The 18,037-nt window shown below is 39.1% G+C and overlaps 1 protein-coding gene across 5 annotated transcripts in view; it reads left to right on the top strand.

Moving 5' to 3' along the window:
- LOC124143006 (thrombospondin type-1 domain-containing protein 7A-like) overlaps nucleotides 1-18,037 on the top strand; it is a 428,609-nt gene that overhangs the window by 298,674 nt on the left and 111,898 nt on the right. For all 5 annotated transcript variants that reach the window (XM_048382587.1, XM_048382586.1, XM_048382583.1 and 2 more), the window contains one exon: nucleotides 16,823-17,546. In XM_048382587.1, the coding sequence (XP_048238544.1) occupies nucleotides 16,823-17,546 (724 nt within the window). The remainder of the gene's footprint in view (nucleotides 1-16,822; nucleotides 17,547-18,037) is intronic.

Genomic DNA, 18,037 nt, shown 5'->3' with positions numbered 1-18,037 from the left:
CGTGTGTTATATGCACCCTTAATTATGGGCAATAAAATTCTAGAAAAATATATCTGTCGTACATAAACATTTCAGGCTGTCAGCATAAACCACGAAATTTATCTTTCAACTCTGTTTTTTTCACCAAAGTAATATTCTAATAAGAGCCCCCTTTTTCTAATTTTGAGAGCGCCCTGGGCGCTTATTACGTCGAATACGGTATCTGTCTATGAGAGAGATCCACTCAAACCAACCAAACTTGGTTATGAAAATAAATTTAGCATTCTTTCTTACATATAAGCCATGACTGACTACCCCCGTACAACAAAGGACCATGCACATTGATCAGATTACATGCTAAGGTTATATATTTGGCACAGTTTTGGTGTACATAAATTCACATATTCAGTTCATGGTCTTGTGTACTTGAAACCCTTGTCTGATTCTGCAGGAAAGGTCTCCCTCATTTTGTTTGCAAAACATGCAGGATGAACTTTTCTACATATTTGAGGGTGCCAACCCCCTCCTCCCCTTAATCCCGAATACCTTCTATGTTTTTCACTTTGAGTCTCATTTCCTTTCCCTGGAAACCAGAATACTACTGAAATCTCAGTAGCCTTGAGAAAAGCATGCAATTTCAAGTAACGTTACAACAGGAATATCACCATGTACATCATATGCAACTTTTTTATATGAAAACAGGGTAGATGATATAAATGAAGATGTCATGAAAAATGAGTACATGTACTCGCCTTGGGAATTATTTTTCGATAAACGACAATGTGCAAAAAGTACTTGTGTGTCAGTTTTATTGGATATATGTTTATTATTGATTATTAATAATCAATGGTGGATCCAGTTGTTTTCAAACAAACTGTTTTTAATATCTGTGGGTAGGAGAGTCGCTGTGCAGGTAGTATGCACTATGCCTGCCACTAATATCCCAATAAAGTACATATTAGCATAACTGTTTACACGGCAGTATTAACTGAACCAACCATCACCAGACAAGATCCGGGGTAGAATAGGTCTTCAGCAACCCATGCTTGCCATAGAAGTCAACTACGCTTGTCGTAAGAGGCGACTAACGGTATTGGGTGGTCAGGCTCGCTGACTTGGTTCATTTATATCATATCCCAATTGCGTGGATCGATGCACATGATATCAATCACTGGATTGTCTGGTCCTGAATCGATTATTTACAGACCACCGTCATATAGCTGGAATATTGCTGAGTGCGGCGTTAAACAAACAAACAATAAAAACAAACAAGCAAACAAACCAGACAATACAATTTTAACACATAACATTCATTTGTATAGAAAACAAATTTAGCTCAAATAGCCCTCCGACAGTATGGTTGGTTGCGCATGCCATGAACATCTATATCCCGGCCCGAGACTTGGTTATTTACAGGCCTCCATGATATAACTGGAATATTGCTGACAACACCAACACAAATATTCACTCACTCATTCAGTCTGTCACTGTCATGTTTTACATCACAAGTAAAAGGTGATCCCTCGACTGTGTTATCCAAACACTGCAGAGCTTTTTGTGTGAAAAGAAGCAGCACTGTTTCATTTGGCAAGTCGTAACTCATCATTAGTGGTTTTGTGTTTTCCTTGAGAGCCAGAATTGGGCAACACCATGTCGTCAGCTATCTGTTTCACCCAGGGCCCCCACCTGCCCACCTATCATCTTGCTGAGGCTGGCAATCTCCACAAGTGGCCATGTCTTCACTGTGAGGTCGCCAAGCCAGGCTGGAGGCTCCCAGCCTCCCAGCAACCAGAGCGTTCTTTTGAAGCAAAGGATGCCTACTTGTGGAATGCAAAAGAAATCATGAATTTGTCTGGCAGTTGTCGTGTCAAGTTTTCTTAATTTATGATTTTGTATATATTGTTTTAGGTTATTTTTCTCCTTTTGTGTTTTTTTTAACCACCTTTTATAGTACGACTGTCTGTTGCTGTCAATTTCTGATTTATATAAAGCTGTTTTTAATGTTATTTTTTATTGTTCTGTTGACACATCCCTTTCTAAGATGTCCCACAGCTGTTGTGTGCAGATTGTAAATTTGTGATTTAGGGATCTATATTTAGTTTTTACGTAAATTCCATAGTTTCCATGTTGTTCTAATTTTGGTGTCCTCTCATCCTTGCCAGCAATGTCTGGTTGGTGCCAAATGATCATATATTGTTATCATATCCCAACTTTTGCATGTGGACTACAAATACATTCAGAATATTCATCATGTGTCTATATTCAAATCACTGATAAAAAATTAGTTTTAGCATAATCCTGAAGAACATTGCCTTATCCTATATATTAACTACTGTTACTGTACCGTGGAGTGGTGTTACCAATAACACAAGAATTGATTTCACTCGGGCTGAACTTTGGCAGTCTCTTTATCAACAAAGATGGGAAATAAAGATTACAATATGACAAAATATATTTCTTCAAGGAGACTCCAAAATAGCTGGTGAAAATACATAGATTATCACAAATAGAAAGGACATACAATTTGTCTGTGAAATGGAACAAATTTAAGATTTCTTTTTGTTAAATTGTCATTAAATATATATTTAAAGGAGCCCAGAGAATCTTATAGTTTTCAAACGGAAAGAAAAATATGCAGATATCTAGATTTGCTCAAGTATTGTAGACTTGCTTGGGAATTTCAGATATTCTTGTGTCATGATCTGTAGGAGTGAGTGCGTGAGTATTGTTTTACGCTGCTTTTAGCAAAATTCCAGTAATTTCACAGCGTGGGACACCAGAAATAAGCCTCATACATTGTACCCATGAGGGGAATCAAACCCACACCTTCGTTGTGTCGAGCAAACTCTTTAACTACTAGGCTACCCCACCTCCCCTTATCTGTATGAGAGACTGCAAAGTAGAAATATCAGCCTGAAGTTCTCCGGATCATGTGGTGCTGTGAATGCAGAACATCTCAATAATGTGACTTGTTCCGATGCCAGAAGTGAGCCATCTCAGAAGTGAGGGTTAGAAGGCTGTTGTAACACCAGCCGCTCATGCATCAGGAATTGTCACCAAAATCAGAGGGACAAACATTTTTCCACAATCATGAGAAATCTCTACTAAAGGCATTGTCCACTGTACAATTCCACCTATTTTATGAGCAAGTGTTTATGAATCACTATCAAATAGGGGTGGTGGGTAGTCTAGTGGTTAAAGTGTTCGCGCGTCACCCCAGGACCCAGGTTCGATTCCAAACATGGGTACAATGTGTGAAGCCCATTTCTGGTGTCCCCTGCCATAATATTACTGGAATTTTAATGATTGTCAACCTGATTATTTTCAAAGATATATGTAAAAATAATTTTAACCCTTTTAGAAAAAAACCATCATATTCACATTACATTTCATCACAAATGGATGTACACTTACTGTGAACTCATATTTGCAAAAATTTAACTTTTATTTTCTTAATGATAAAAAAACCATTCTCAGTGGTATGGTTGATCATTTGTTATAAAACTGTAATGACCCACCAATGTCATTAAACCATCTAAAATGAAGTTAGGTCAGAACAGTAATCCAACCTTTAAATCAAGTCTTCAGAGCATGAAAATTGTTTAATGATCCTTCTTGAAATATATGATATGTATCCAATTTGGATCCTTTTCAGTCATTTTCTTAAACAAATAGGTCATGGGACTTCCCTTATGATAATAACATACACAAATCACTTTGTTCATTCTTGCATGACTTCGAACCCCTTGACTAGCATACCCTCGATTAAACGAGATCATTTCTGATTATTTTTATCACATGAATTTGCCTATCTCTTGCAAATGTTTACTTCATATCAGAGATCAAATATCAGTATATTGGTCTGATTATATCCAGTCATCTCCATCAGTTTCCTCAATAGGGAAGCACTAGACCCACACATGCTACTGACACTGATGTACAAGTCATGTTGTACACAAGTGTCAAAACGTGTGGTGTCACCCTGGGCAAGTGACTTACCAGTAGTTCAAATGTGCCTCTGTTCACCCAGCAGGGAATGGGTTCCTGATAGTGAAGTGGATGTAAAAACCTTTTAGCACCCGTAGGCAGCTTGGGTTATCTACTCCCCAGGGAGTTGAGAATGATATCTGGAATGCAAACGAATCCACTGGTCAGAGAACAAATAAAACCGCATTTGAGCAGATACTAGTACCTGGATACCAGCAGTATATAAATATATAATATATGTAATATATAAACAGTAAACAGGATGAAAAGGAAATTGTGAAAGTAATTTTTACATTTTCCTCCATTTGAACTGTATGAACAGATTTTATCCTACTTCAATGTCTTTGCCCCAGTAGCACATGCTTTTCATAAGTGCTATCTATTGAGTTTTTAGCAATATCCTATCAAGATCATAGCGAGGGAACAGCCAGAAATTGGCTGCACACATTGTACCCATGTGCAGAATAGAACCCAGGTCTTGCAAGCCAGTGCTTTAACCACTTGGCTACCCCATTGCCCCTTATCCTAGGAAGAAACTGAGATATTGATAATTGGTTACAGAAAGTATTGTGTGCCAGAATGTGCTTCTTCAGAATGTGTCTCGCTCTGGCACCAACACAGATCCATCAGTGAAATGACATTGCTCCAGTTGACAAGGATAACTTCTTTATGGGGCCCCCTCTGCGGTGGAGTGGTAGAGCGTCCGTGGAAGGGGGTTCTATCCCCGGCTGCACCATACCAAGAGATGTTAAAAGATGGTACTTGTTGTTACCCTGCCTTGTGCTCGGCATTAAGGGGCTAAAACAAGGACTGGTCGGCTCGGAGTCCGTATACTGTGTCTGAGTGGGGTATTCATGTTAAACTGTGGAATGGTATCTCTGTGGGCTATAAAACTGGCATGAGTCCGGACTAGTACAAGCAGCCACAAACATGTGACGTAAAACCTGATTTCCCATAAACTCACTTTAACTTCTTTTGCGTGATATACATAAGATTCTTTTGTCCTTTTATTTCTAGAGGGCTGGTGTGGTAGCCTAGTTGTTCAAGTGTTTTCCATTCATGCTGCAGACCTGGGTTTGAATCCCCATATGGGTGCAATTTCTGTTGTCCCTTGCCATGTTATTAATAGAAAATTACTTGAAGTGATGTAAAAGTAACTCACTCATTCACTCACTCAATATCAATCACTGGATTGTCTGGTCTACTCTCGATCATTTACATGCTGGAACATAGCTGAGTGGCATTAGTAAACCTAGCATAGAGCCTACCGTGATGGAGGAGAGAAATGAAGAACCACAGAACACTTGTAGAGGTCAGGAGCTTTCCCTCTGGAACCTTGACCCATGAAGATCTGGGTTAGAATTGATCTTCAACAAACAATGTTTGTCTTAATGGGATCAGGTGGTCAGGCTCGGTGAATTGGTTCATGCATGTCATTATACCCCAATTGCCTAGGTCGATGCTCATGATGTCAATCACTGGATTGTCTGGTTGATGCATGTCATCGTATCCGAATTGTGTAGATCGATGCTCATGATGTCAATCACTGGATTGTCTGGTTGATGCATGTCATCGTATCCCAATTGCGTAGATCGATGCTCATGATGTCAATCACTGGATTGCCTGGTCCAAACTTGATTTTTTACAGACTGCTGTCATATAGCTGGAATATTGCTAAGTGCGACGAATGTAGTCCATGCATGTGTAGGAAATGTAAAACGTCACTGCAACATGATGCAACATCTTCACAACAGCCTAGATCTGCGCCATCCTTGTACATAACCATGGGGTTATCCTCCTCCCAACCACAGCAGCCCCATGGGACTGGTTGCTTGATGATCTATTGCCAGGTCACAGTGCCTTGTGGTATCTGTATAATGTCAAATCACGTGGGGGAGATTTTTTCTATTCAATTTAATCATTTTAAAAGAGTCTTTTAAAAATGATTTGATTTAGAAAATTGTTTTGCATTTGTGTGGCTTCAGAGGAGATATAACTGGACGATCTGGTGCTGTGTTTTATCACTTTGGGAATTAGATTTATGCAAGAAAATGGACACGCTTGTATCAAATGTGCTGAAATCTGCCATAAAAAAATATGGTTTCTGCATAATGCCTTTTTACTAAGGCCATAATTGTTTTTACTCATGATTTCAGTAAATTAAATGTGTAGAAATTTCTAAACCTTTCTTTTGCCAAAAACTAACAGTGAAACTCATATAATTCTTTAGAATATTGTCATTTCAAATGTCATTCTTTTACATGAGAAAAAAGCTCCAGGATTCCCAAAAGTATTTTCCAAGATTTCCTGAAATATTTTTTGTGATATTCAACCTTCAGAATTCAACACTAGGTATTCACAGGACAGCATGTTGGCATGTGCCCCTTGAATAACACATCTAATCATATTCTACTAAACAGCGACATGACAGTTTTACTGCAGTAATCTGAAAGAATCAGGTGGTCCTTAACTTTTTTAGTAGGATATTAAGATAAAACTCTGACAGGGCTCCAAAAATGATAGTAACAAAATCAACTTTTTCATATATATGGTAAATATTTCTTTTGCTGAGCAAAATGCTCATTTTAACTGCTAATGCATATACAATTGATTCAGACATAAAACAAATCTGAAACGTAATTTGTGATGAAAATGCTAAATTTGACTGTATTTGTCTTTTCATGTTTAAGAGCTGTTTGCGAATATATTGCTACCTGCATAACAAATCGTTGCAAAATATCTCAACTTAGGCAATATATTTTTATCCCTGCATGTATTCTCTGTAGTGCTGCAATATTATGCATACTTATGCTGAAACATTTTGGGGAGAGATCCACAATCAGCTGCAAGATTGCTGATGTAGCTTTAAGTAATAAACACTCCATCACTCACACTGTCACAGGACCTGTGTAAGGAGAACCGCCTCCGTGGTCTAATGGTAGAGTGTCCGCCTGGAGATCGGGAAGTCCGGGGTTCGAACCCTGGCCGCATCATACCTAAAGACGTTAAAAGATGGTACTTGTAGTTTCCTTTAAGGGGCTACAACAAAGACTGGTCGGCTCAGAGTCAGTATACTTTGTCTGAGTAGGGTATTCATGTTAAACTACTGGATGCTAGTAGGCTAGCACTATATAATCATCATCAGTCCACAAACACACACACACACACACACACACACACACACACACACACACACACACACACGTACACGTAATTATATAAGTGCATGTCACATGTGTAAGGGGTCATGACAATACAGCTGTTACAGCTCATATTTGGAAAAAAATGTTCAATAGGGATTACACATAATGATATTTTTTCAAATCTGTTAGTGGAAATATAGATTAGCAATAGAGTGAGTGAGTGAGTATGGTTTTACGCCACTTTTAGCTATATTCCAGCCGATATTATCAGCTTCACACATTGGGCTTCACACATTGTACCCACTAGGGGAATCGAACCTGGGTCTTCGGCGTGACAAGCGAACGCTTTAACCACTACCCCACTGCCCTGTTTGGCAATAGAAGGGTGAATGAGTGATTGATTATTGTTTTTTAATGCTGCATCAACAATCTTTCAGCTATTCACGCAAAAACAATAGGAGGACAAATTATAGAAACAGGCAATAATAACAATAGCTTATCATGATTACACTGTATTTGTATTCTAGGGGTCTGTACTGATGTCATGTGTTTATAGCCAGTGACAATTACACAGTGGAAGCAGACATTCTAATATTGTATCTGGAAGTCTGGGTTGTACTGATGTCATGTGTTTATAGCCAGTGACAATTACACAGTGGAAGCAGACATTCTAATATTGTATCTGGAAGTCTGGGTTGTACTGATGTCATGTGTTTATAGCCAGTGACAATTACACAGTGGAAGCAGACATTCTAATATTGTATCTGGAAGTCTGGGTTGTACTGATGTCATGTGTTTATAGCCAGTGACAATTACACATTTGTAGCAGACATTCTAATATTGTATCTGGAAGTCTGGGTTGTACTGATGTCATGTGTTTATAGCCAGTGACAATTACACAGTGGAAGCAGACATTCTAATATTGTATCTGGAAGTCTGGGTTGTACTGATGTCATGTGTTTATAGCCAGTGACAATTACACAGTGGAAGCAGACATTCTAATATTGTATCTGGAAGTCTGGGTTGTACTGATGTCATGTGTTTATAGCCAGTGACAATTACACAGTGGAAGCAGACATTCTAATATTGTATCTGGAAGTCTGGGTTGTACTGATGTCATGTGTTTATAGCCAGTGACAATTACACATTTGTAGCAGACATTCTAATATTGTATCTGGAAGTCTGGGTTGTACTGATGTCATGTGTTTATAGCCAGTGACAATTACACAGTGGAAGCAGACATTCTAATATTGTATCTGGAAGTCTGGGTTGTACTGATGTCATGTGTTTATAGCCAGTGACAATTACACATTTGTAGCAGACATTCTAATATTGTATCTGGAAGTCTGGGTTGTACTGATGTCATGTGTTTATAGCCAGTGACAATTACACAGTGGAAGCAGACATTCTAATATTGTATCTGGAAGTCTGGGTTGTACTGATGTCATGTGTTTATAGCCAGTGACAATTACACAGTGGAAGCAGACATTCTAATATTGTATCTGGAAGTCTGGGTTGTACTGATGTCATGTGTTTATAGCAAGTGACAATTACACATTTGTAGCAGACATTCTAATATTGTATCTGGAAGTCTGGGTTGTACTGATGTCATGTGTTTATAGCAAGTGACAATTACACATTTGTAGCAGACATTCTAATATTGTATCTGGAAGTCTGGGTTGTACTGATGTCATGTGTTTATAGCCAGTGACAATTACACATTTGTAGCAGACATTCTAATATTGTATCTGGAAGTCTGGGTTGTACTGATGTCATGTGTTTATAGCCAGTGACAATTACACAGTGGAAGCAGACATTCTAATATTGTATCTGGAAGTCTTGGTTGTATTGATGTCATGTGTTTATAGCCAGTGACAATTACACATTTGTAGCAGACATTCTAATATTGTATCTGGAAGTCTGGGTTGTACTGATGTCATGTGTTTATAGCCAGTGACAATTACACAGTGGAAGCAGACATTCTATTATTGTAACTGGAAGTCTTGGTTGTACTGATGTCATGTGTTTATAGCCAGTGACAATTACACATTTGTAGCAGACATTCTAATATTGTATCTGGAAGTCTGGGTTGTACTGATGTCATGTGTTTATAGCCAGTGACAATTACACATTTGTAGCAGACATTCTAATATTGTATCTGGAAGTCTTGGTTGTATTGATGTCATGTGTTTATAGCCAGTGACAATTACACATTTGTAGCAGACATTCTAATATTGTATCTGGAAGTCTGGGTTGTACTGATGTCATGTGTTTATAGCCAGTGACAATTACACAGTGGAAGCAGACATTCTAATATTGTATCTGGAAGTCTGGGTTGTACTGATGTCATGTGTTTATAGCAAGTGACAATTACACATTTGTAGCAGACATTCTAATATTGTATCTGGAAGTCTGGGTTGTACTGATGTCATGTGTTTATAGCCAGTGACAATTACACATTTGTAGCAGACATTCTAATATTGTATCTGGAAGTCTGGGTTGTACTGATGTCATGTGTTTATAGCCAGTGACAATTACACATTTGTAGCAGACATTCTAATATTGTATCTGGAAGTCTTGGTTATACTGACGTCATGTGTTTATAGCCAGTGACAATTACACAGTGGAAGCAGACATTCTAATATTGTATCTGGAAGTCTTGGTTGTATTGATGTCATGTGTTTATAGCCAGTGACAATTACACATTTGTAGCAGACATTCTACAATTGGGATTCATGGAACTTGATGCCGAAACAAACCAATCAGTATGTGTTCCATTAGTGGGAGGGTTAAAGCTGCTGACATTCCCGTGACAGGGTTTATAAGAGTGAAATGTAACATGAAAATGTGTCTGATGTTGACAATGGTCATAATTGAAGACCAATAAGGGCAGGGGTCATCAGCCCTCTGCTGTCATTGTTGCCTGACAGTCTCTCACATGGGCTAACAGCATTAGACCGCTTAAGGTGTTTTGGTTCGTCCCACGAACTTGATTTGTCGCAGAAAGTTTGGCTCAGTGGTTAGTTAGTGTCAGTCAGGTGCACGAAGAGTGATACAGAAGACGATCTAATTGCTTCATTCCATGAGAGGCTAGCCACCACATTGCCTGAACTAGCATGACTTACCACGGACAGTTGAAACAAAGTATTACCTATTACCAGTCAGACATATTTATTTCTTTAGCATGACAAGTAAGACAGACAATTATTTGATTGCCATCTTTGACTATATGTGTATAGGAAAACTGTAATTTGAGTTCTCTATTTGGATTGAAGAAAATATCTCTGAGGTTGATTTTGCACCTTGGTTAATTCAGAACATTGCTTAATACATGTTCAAAGAGATGGTTTAAGGAAAACAAAAGCTTTATTGTCATGAAAATATTTGTTATATTTCATTATATAATTTTGATGGTGCACCTGGTGGAAGGTATACGGTATGCCTCTCATTGGTTGCCCTGATGCATACTGCAGCATATCCTGGTGATGGTTGAAGCACACATAGGCAGTGGGGGTGGTTAACAGATAGCAAGAACACTGATGTTATAATACCGTTTGGTGTTGGCTGTAAAAGTGATCACCCACCCTGATTTTAGAGGCAGAAACTGAAGTGTGGATATGTAGATACCTCCCGCTTCCCCTCTCCTGTACCTGTTTCGCCCATCAGACGAGGGAGGGTGGTTGTTTCGTTTTGCGTCACAACCACCTCCTGGGTTGTTAGCCCGTCTTCTGCAGTGCTTGCTTCACAGAAACCTTGCACAGCTTGGCACCTACCTCGTCATTCGGCTTGCATCTATCTTATCATCCGGTGGGAGAAATTTGCTCAACTTCTGTGTTTACAATCTGTTGATATATTGTATACGGCTGTATATTTTTGTTTCTCCGTAATTAGATACAAGTTGGTTTGTGACTGTTTCATGTCGGTAAACATAACACAGGAACTATGCTGGATTAAGATTAATGTTCCCTCAAACTGTGTTATCTAGGTTTACTGTATCCAGTTGTTCATACCATCAACTAGGGCCGGAGTGAGTCCATATTTATTACCTGGGTACCTGACCCCCTATTTCCTGACTCTACCCAGGTACCCCGGTAGGCCTTTTTTGGGGGTACAAAATGTCCAATTGGGAATTGTTTTACTGGGGCCCTGGCAACAAGTACTTAGAAACATACATGTATAAAATGAACTTTTGCTGAAGCTTTAAGCTTTACTCAAACATACAAGTCAGAAAATAATGCAAGCATTACCAACTTGTAGTATTTGTAACCATGGAGTTTCATTGTCTTTAAACAAACTGTCACATGACTAACCATGGGTCCGGGTAGTCCTGTTGGTACCCGGGAATTTATCTAACATTTAAAAGATAAGTGCCCTTAGCAGAGACATTGGGAAAATATTGTGACATTTTGTTCAAAATTGGAATTTTTTACTGTTCACATATTACTGTTCAACAGTAAAAATATTTAATTCAAATTGGGAATTTGTACTGCATTTTGCTGCAGGCTTTGGGGCTGAATATCAGCCAAAAAGCTGGTCTAGATAAGCCCCTAGGCATATGAGACCTACTCAGGACCCACAGACCTGAGTGCCAAATTAACCGATTCCAGCCCTCCTATCAACCACTGGTTTGTCTTGTCCAAGCTAGGATTATTTACATGTACATAGTACAAGTATGTCTGGAATATTCCTGACTGACACTTTGCTGCCTTGGTTAATACAACGAGTGTCAGTCAGTACAGGATGTATTTGGGTTCTAACACAGTAGGTTTCACAACTATTTAGATGAAATGCATGATAAAATTTCTACTTTAATTTTAAGATCAATGATATGTTCAATTTTGGCAAGGAAAGTTGTTTTCGTGTTAACTTTCCGTGAACTTCATTCATACTGTGTAATAGGATGAGAAACTTGACGTCATGTATGACATTTTCAGAATGTTTCAGTCATGAGACTACACAACAACAACAATATGGAGTTTATCAGTGTCATATGCCTCTCAGGATGTTTGATTCAGCCGGCGCTGTGGTTGTTTGACGTGTGTATTAATGTATCGTTGGTTGGTTGGTTTGTTGTTTAAAGCCGCACTCAGCAATATTCCAGCTATATGACGGCGGTCTGTAAATAATCGAGTCTGGACCAGACAATCCAGTGATTAATATCATGATCATCGCTCCACACAATTGGGATCGATGACATGCATCAACCAAGTCAGCGAGTCTGACCACCCGATCCCGTTAGTCGCCTTTTACGACCAGCATAGTCGCCTTTTACGGCAAGCATGGGTTGCTGAAGAGCTATTCTACCCCGGATCTTCACAGGTAGTATTAATGTATAGGATACTGGACTCAAACCAGTTGGCCTGACAACCTAGGGGTATACAGCAGGGGTATCCCAGTGTAGAGTCATACCTTAGTTGTCCTGGAGCAACAAATGAAAAACCAAATCGTATATAGGGAGTCAAGCAGAGATATGTTACAGCAGAAAACTTATTCCCGTATTTTCAGGTGTCTACTATTATACACCTACAGTTTTGATGTTGTACCAGGTGTAAGTTAAGGATGTTTCTTGCACAACACTATCATTGTTATGGCTATCACCTCACTCATAGCAAGTAAACATTCATATCATTTTCATGGCAAGGTTGCTTTTATTCCCAATGGAATCTGTCTTAGCAGAGAGTGGTTATTGAAGTTTTGTATTTACCATTTACATGCAATGAGAAAAGCAACGGCAATGAAAATTAATCTTCACAAGAAAACCTTCCTTGAAACAATAGTAGTTTCCAAATGCTTCTACCACAAATGCCCTGTTATAAGATGGTAATATCGTTGTCTCCCAGACCCTAGCAAAAGATTTAGAAAGGAGTCCAACTCAAGTCTAGATTGCCTCAGCTTTCAAACCTGAAATTAAGGATTGTTCTGGGCGCCATTTGGATTTTATTATTTATATTTTGTAGATATATATTGGTAAGCAAGATAACTTTATTTCTGGGACTAATTGTCAGTCTAGTAATATCTCTGAAGGGCTTCATGATGATGCAAACAATATTTCATTTTTGTAAAGAAATCATCAATATATTTATGAAATTGAACTTCTCAAAACTGAAAGTCTACAAAGGAAACATGTAAAATGGACAACATTCAAACATACATAGCTAAGCGTGGAGTCAGCAAATCGTCTTCAGGTTGTGTTGTACCATTGTGTTGTTGAATGTGTATCCCAGGAGCCATTCCTCCAACAACTGTATCACAGCCATCAGTCTGTGTTGAGCCATTGTGTTGTTGAATGTGTATCCCAGCCATCAGTCTGTGTTGAGCCATTGTGTTGTTGAATGTGTATCCCAGCCATCAGTCTGTGTTGAACCATTGTGTTGTTGAATGTGTATCCCAGCCATCAGTCTGTGTTGAACCATTGTGTTGTTGAATGTGTATCCCAGGAGCCATTCCTAAAAAAACTGTAACACAGCCATCAGTCTGTGTTGAACCATTGTGTTGTTGAATGTGTATCCCAGGAGCCATTCCTAAAAAAACTGTAACACAGCCATCAGTCTGTGTTGAACCATTGTGTTGTTGAATGTGTATCCCAGGAGCCATTCCTAAAAAAACTGTAACACAGCCATCAGTCTGTGTTGAGCCATTGTGTTGTTGAATGTGTATCCCAGCCATCAGTCTGTGTTGAACCATTGTGTTGTTGAATGTGTATCCCAGGAGCCATTACTCCAACAACTGTATCACAGCCATCAGTCTGTGTTGAACCATTGTGTTGTTGAATGTGTATCCCAGCCATCAGTCTGTGTTGAACCATTGTGTTGTTGAATGTGTATCCCAGGAGCCATTCCTAAAAAAACTGTAACACAGCCATCAGTCTGTGTTGAACCATTGTGTTGTTGAATGTGTATCCCAGCCATCAGTCTGTGTTGAGCCATTGTGTTGTTGAATGTGTATCCCAGGAGCCATTCCTAAAAAAACTGTAACACAGCCATCAGTCTGTGTTGAACCATTGTGTTGTTGAATGTGTATCCCAGGAGCCATTCCTAAAAAAACTGTAACACAGCCATCAGTCTGTGTTGAACCATTGTGTTGTTGAATGTGTATCCCAGGAGCCATTCCTAAAAAAACTGTAACACAGCCATCAGTCTGTGTTGAACCATTGTGTTGTTGAATGTGTATCCCAGGAGCCATTCCTTAAAAAACTGTAACACAGCCATCAGTCTGTGTTGAGCCATTGTGTTGTTGAATGTGTATCCCAGCCATCAGTCTGTGTTGAACCATTGTGTTGCTGAATGTGTATCCCAGGAGCCATTCCTCAAAAAACTGTTACACAGCCATCAGTCTGTGTTGAAGTACCGATACTGGTAATCAAGGCTTTGATTGCTTTATTGACTTGAGAATCTTGTATAGGCCGATACCATTGATGTTGAGATGGCACAGTGTTTGCTACAAGTTTCCACATTGATGTTGAGATGGTACAGTGTTTGTTTCAAGTTTCCACATTGATGTTGAGATGGTACAGTGTTTTCTGCAAGTTTCCACATTGATGTTGAGATGGTACAGTGTTTGCTACAAGTTTCCACATTGATGTTGAGATGGTACAGTGTTTGCTACAAGTTTCCACATTGATGTTGAGATGGTACAGTGTTTGCTACAAGTTTCCACATTGATGTTGAGATGGTACAGTGTTTGCTACAAGTTTCCACATTGATGTTGAGATGGTATAGTGTTTGTGTCAAGTTTCCACATTGATGTTGAGATGGTACAGTGTTTGCTACAAGTTTCCACATTGATGTTGAGATGGTACAGTGTTTGTGTCAAGTTTCCACATTGATGTTGAGATGGTACAGTGTTTGCTACAAGTTTCCACATTGATGTTGAGATGGTATAGTGTTTGCTACAAGTTTCCACATTGATGTTGAGATGGTACAGTGTTTGCTACAAGTTTCCACAATGATGTTGAGATGGTATAGTTTTTGCTACAAGTTTCCACATTGATGTTGAGATGGTACAGTGTTTTCTGCAAGTTTCCACATTGATGTTGAGATGGTATAGTGTTTGCTACAAGTTTCCACATTGATGTTGAGATGGTACAGTGTTTGCTACAAGTTTCCACATTGATGTTGAGATGGTACAGTGTTTGTGTCAAGTTTCCGCAATGATGTTGAGATGGTACAGTGTTTGTGTCAAGTTTCCACATTGATGTTGAGATGGTACAGTGTTTGTGTCAAGTTTCCACATTGATGTTGAGATGGTACAGTGTTTGCTACAAGTTTCCACATTGATGTTGAGATGGCACAGTGTTTGCTACAAGTTTCCACATTGATGTTGAGATGGTACAGTGTTTGCTACAAGTTTCCACATTGATGTTGAGATGGTACAGTGTTTGCTACAAGTTTCCACATTGATGTTGAGATGGTACAGTGTTTGTGTCAAGTTTCCACATTGATGTTGAGATGGTACAGTGTTTGTTTCAAGTTTCCACATTGATGTTGAGATGGTACAGTGTTTGCTACAAGTTTCCACATTGATGTTGAGATGGTACAGTGTTTGCTACAAGTTTCCACATTGATGTTGAGATGGTACAGTGTTTGTGTCAAGTTTCCACATTGATGTTGAGATGGTATAGTGTTTATTTCCAGTTTCCACAATGTTGTTTTGAGTATACAGTAAACTTCAGTTATAATGAACTCAAAGGGACTAATAATTTTTGTACTGTACTTCCTTAAAAGCGTTTCATCTAAAAGATAGCGCAAATGGCTGGGACCAAAAACAACAGTTTGTTATATCCGTCACTTTGTGATGAGCATGTTCGCTATAAGCATAGTGTACTGTATAGCCATCTCCACCCACCCTCTTTAAGTATTTGAGATAATTATATGGCAGTGTGTAATATGTATCTGCCGTTCACAAGCCGTGAAGAAGTCTGACAAGAAATAACTCCCTCTTGGTGAAAGATAATGCTTCATTGGAGTAAAACTCTACTCACACAAGATATAGTTTTATAGCCAAGTCATGCATTGATGTCAAGTAGAGCATGGAGAAAAGATTCACCAGACGACTTGCAATCATGTGATGATTTAACTGTTAGTATTCCCATAATGTAATCTTTAAGTTTTCTTGGGTTGAGGGGGCATAGGCTTATCCACAGGCAGTGATTTAGTAATCTGCTTGATGTACAGTTCTTGAAAGACACTTCACTTGTCCAAGATTTAGTTTCATATCTCTTGAGGCAGCATTGCTGTGAATTATTTGTCAAGGAATTGCAGTCGGAATATTGATACAAACGTTTTACTTGAATCAAAATATGTTTCATGTATGATTCATGTCTTTTAGCCCTGAGGTGGTAATGGGTAGTTTTAAAATACATTTAAAGTGAGTAAGTGAGTGAGTATGGTTTTACGCCGCTTTTAGCAATATTCCAGCAATATTATGGCGGGGGACACCAGAAATGGGCTTCACATATTGTACCCATGTCGGGAATCGAACCTGGGTCTTCGGCGTGAAAAGCGAACGCTCTAACCACTAGGCTGCCCGACCGCCCCTTATACATTTTTAAAAAGGCATTCATTGAAGGAAACAGTCAAGATCAGCTTGTCATATTACATCTATAAGTAAACTTCTTTAAATATGAGTATAAATATATATTACTATTTTGTCCTTGTTTTCAAATGTATATTGAAAGTTTTCCAGGTATTTTCACGTTGTTTTATTCATTGCAGGTCCTTGGGGTGCGTGTGAAAATGAGCGCTGCGGGTTTGGAGGAACACAGTATCGCGAAGTGTGGTGTCAGAGTGACAGAGGACACCCTGTACATTATTCCTATTGTGGATCGCTCCACAAACCTTCAGAGTTTGAAACTTGTTATAAAGACTGCAACGCAGAGAGTGTTATTCTGGACAAGAACTACGGTGAACGTGACTCTTGGTCACAAGCAGTTGACGTTGTGTGGTCCGTATCTCCCTGGAGCACTTGCAAACTCTCCCCCGGGAGTAAAGTGTGTGGGAAATATAATGGAGTTCAAACACGAAAAGTTATCTGTGAACGTCGAGACAGCCATATTAAAGTTGAGGAGCACTTATGTCAAGTACATGAACGAAAACCAAACAGGACTCAACCATGTGAATTGCTATGTAAGCAAGATTGTATAGTTTCTTTATATTCCAGTTGGAGTAAATGTGATTCAACATGTCGTATTCCAAATCGGTCAAAGACAAGACGGATTATCGTGCCTCCAAGACATGGGGGGAAACATTGTCAGGCATTTTCTATGATGTTACCTTGTGAAAACTGCACTGAATCGTACTCATATTCCTTGGAACCCTGGGAACCCTGCCAGCCGTTCGAAAACACATTCAGGGAAAACGTGAAAACTCATCCTCTCATTGGATACCAAAAACGGGTGATCAACTGCCTCGCCAGCAGAGGCACAATAACTAAACTCAAGTGAGTCTCATGTTTCATTTCTTCGTTCAACATACAATAAGGACATTTCCCTGAAAATGCATGGTAGAATAGGTCTTCAGCAACCCATGCTTGCCGTAAAAGAATACTGTGCTTGTCGTAAGAGGCGACTAACAGGATCGGGTGATCAGGATCACTTATTTTATTGATGCATGTCATCGTATCCCAATTGTCTGGATCGATGCTCATGATGTCAATCACTGGATTGTCTGGTCCAGATTCGATTTTATACAGACTGACGCCATGTAGCTGGAATATTGCTGAGTGCGATGGTAAACAACAAACAAACAAACAAAAACAGGGTTCTATACCGCTCAACGTTTACTAAAGACCACACATTTGACTAAAGATGACTACTCTGGTCCTTAGCAAATGTTGAGTTTTATGTCAGTGGATGTGAGTGTATGTTTTCATAGGTTCATTACAGAACTGAGGAAATGTATGATACAGGCCCTTTTGGCCAGAACTACAAA

The sequence above is a fragment of the Haliotis rufescens genome, unplaced genomic scaffold (genome assembly GCF_023055435.1).
Source record: "Haliotis rufescens isolate VD_foot unplaced genomic scaffold, xgHalRufe1.0.p SCAF_4, whole genome shotgun sequence".
Lineage (NCBI taxonomy): Eukaryota > Metazoa > Mollusca > Gastropoda > Lepetellida > Haliotidae > Haliotis > Haliotis rufescens.
This window is presented reverse-complemented; position numbering and strand designations above follow the sequence as displayed.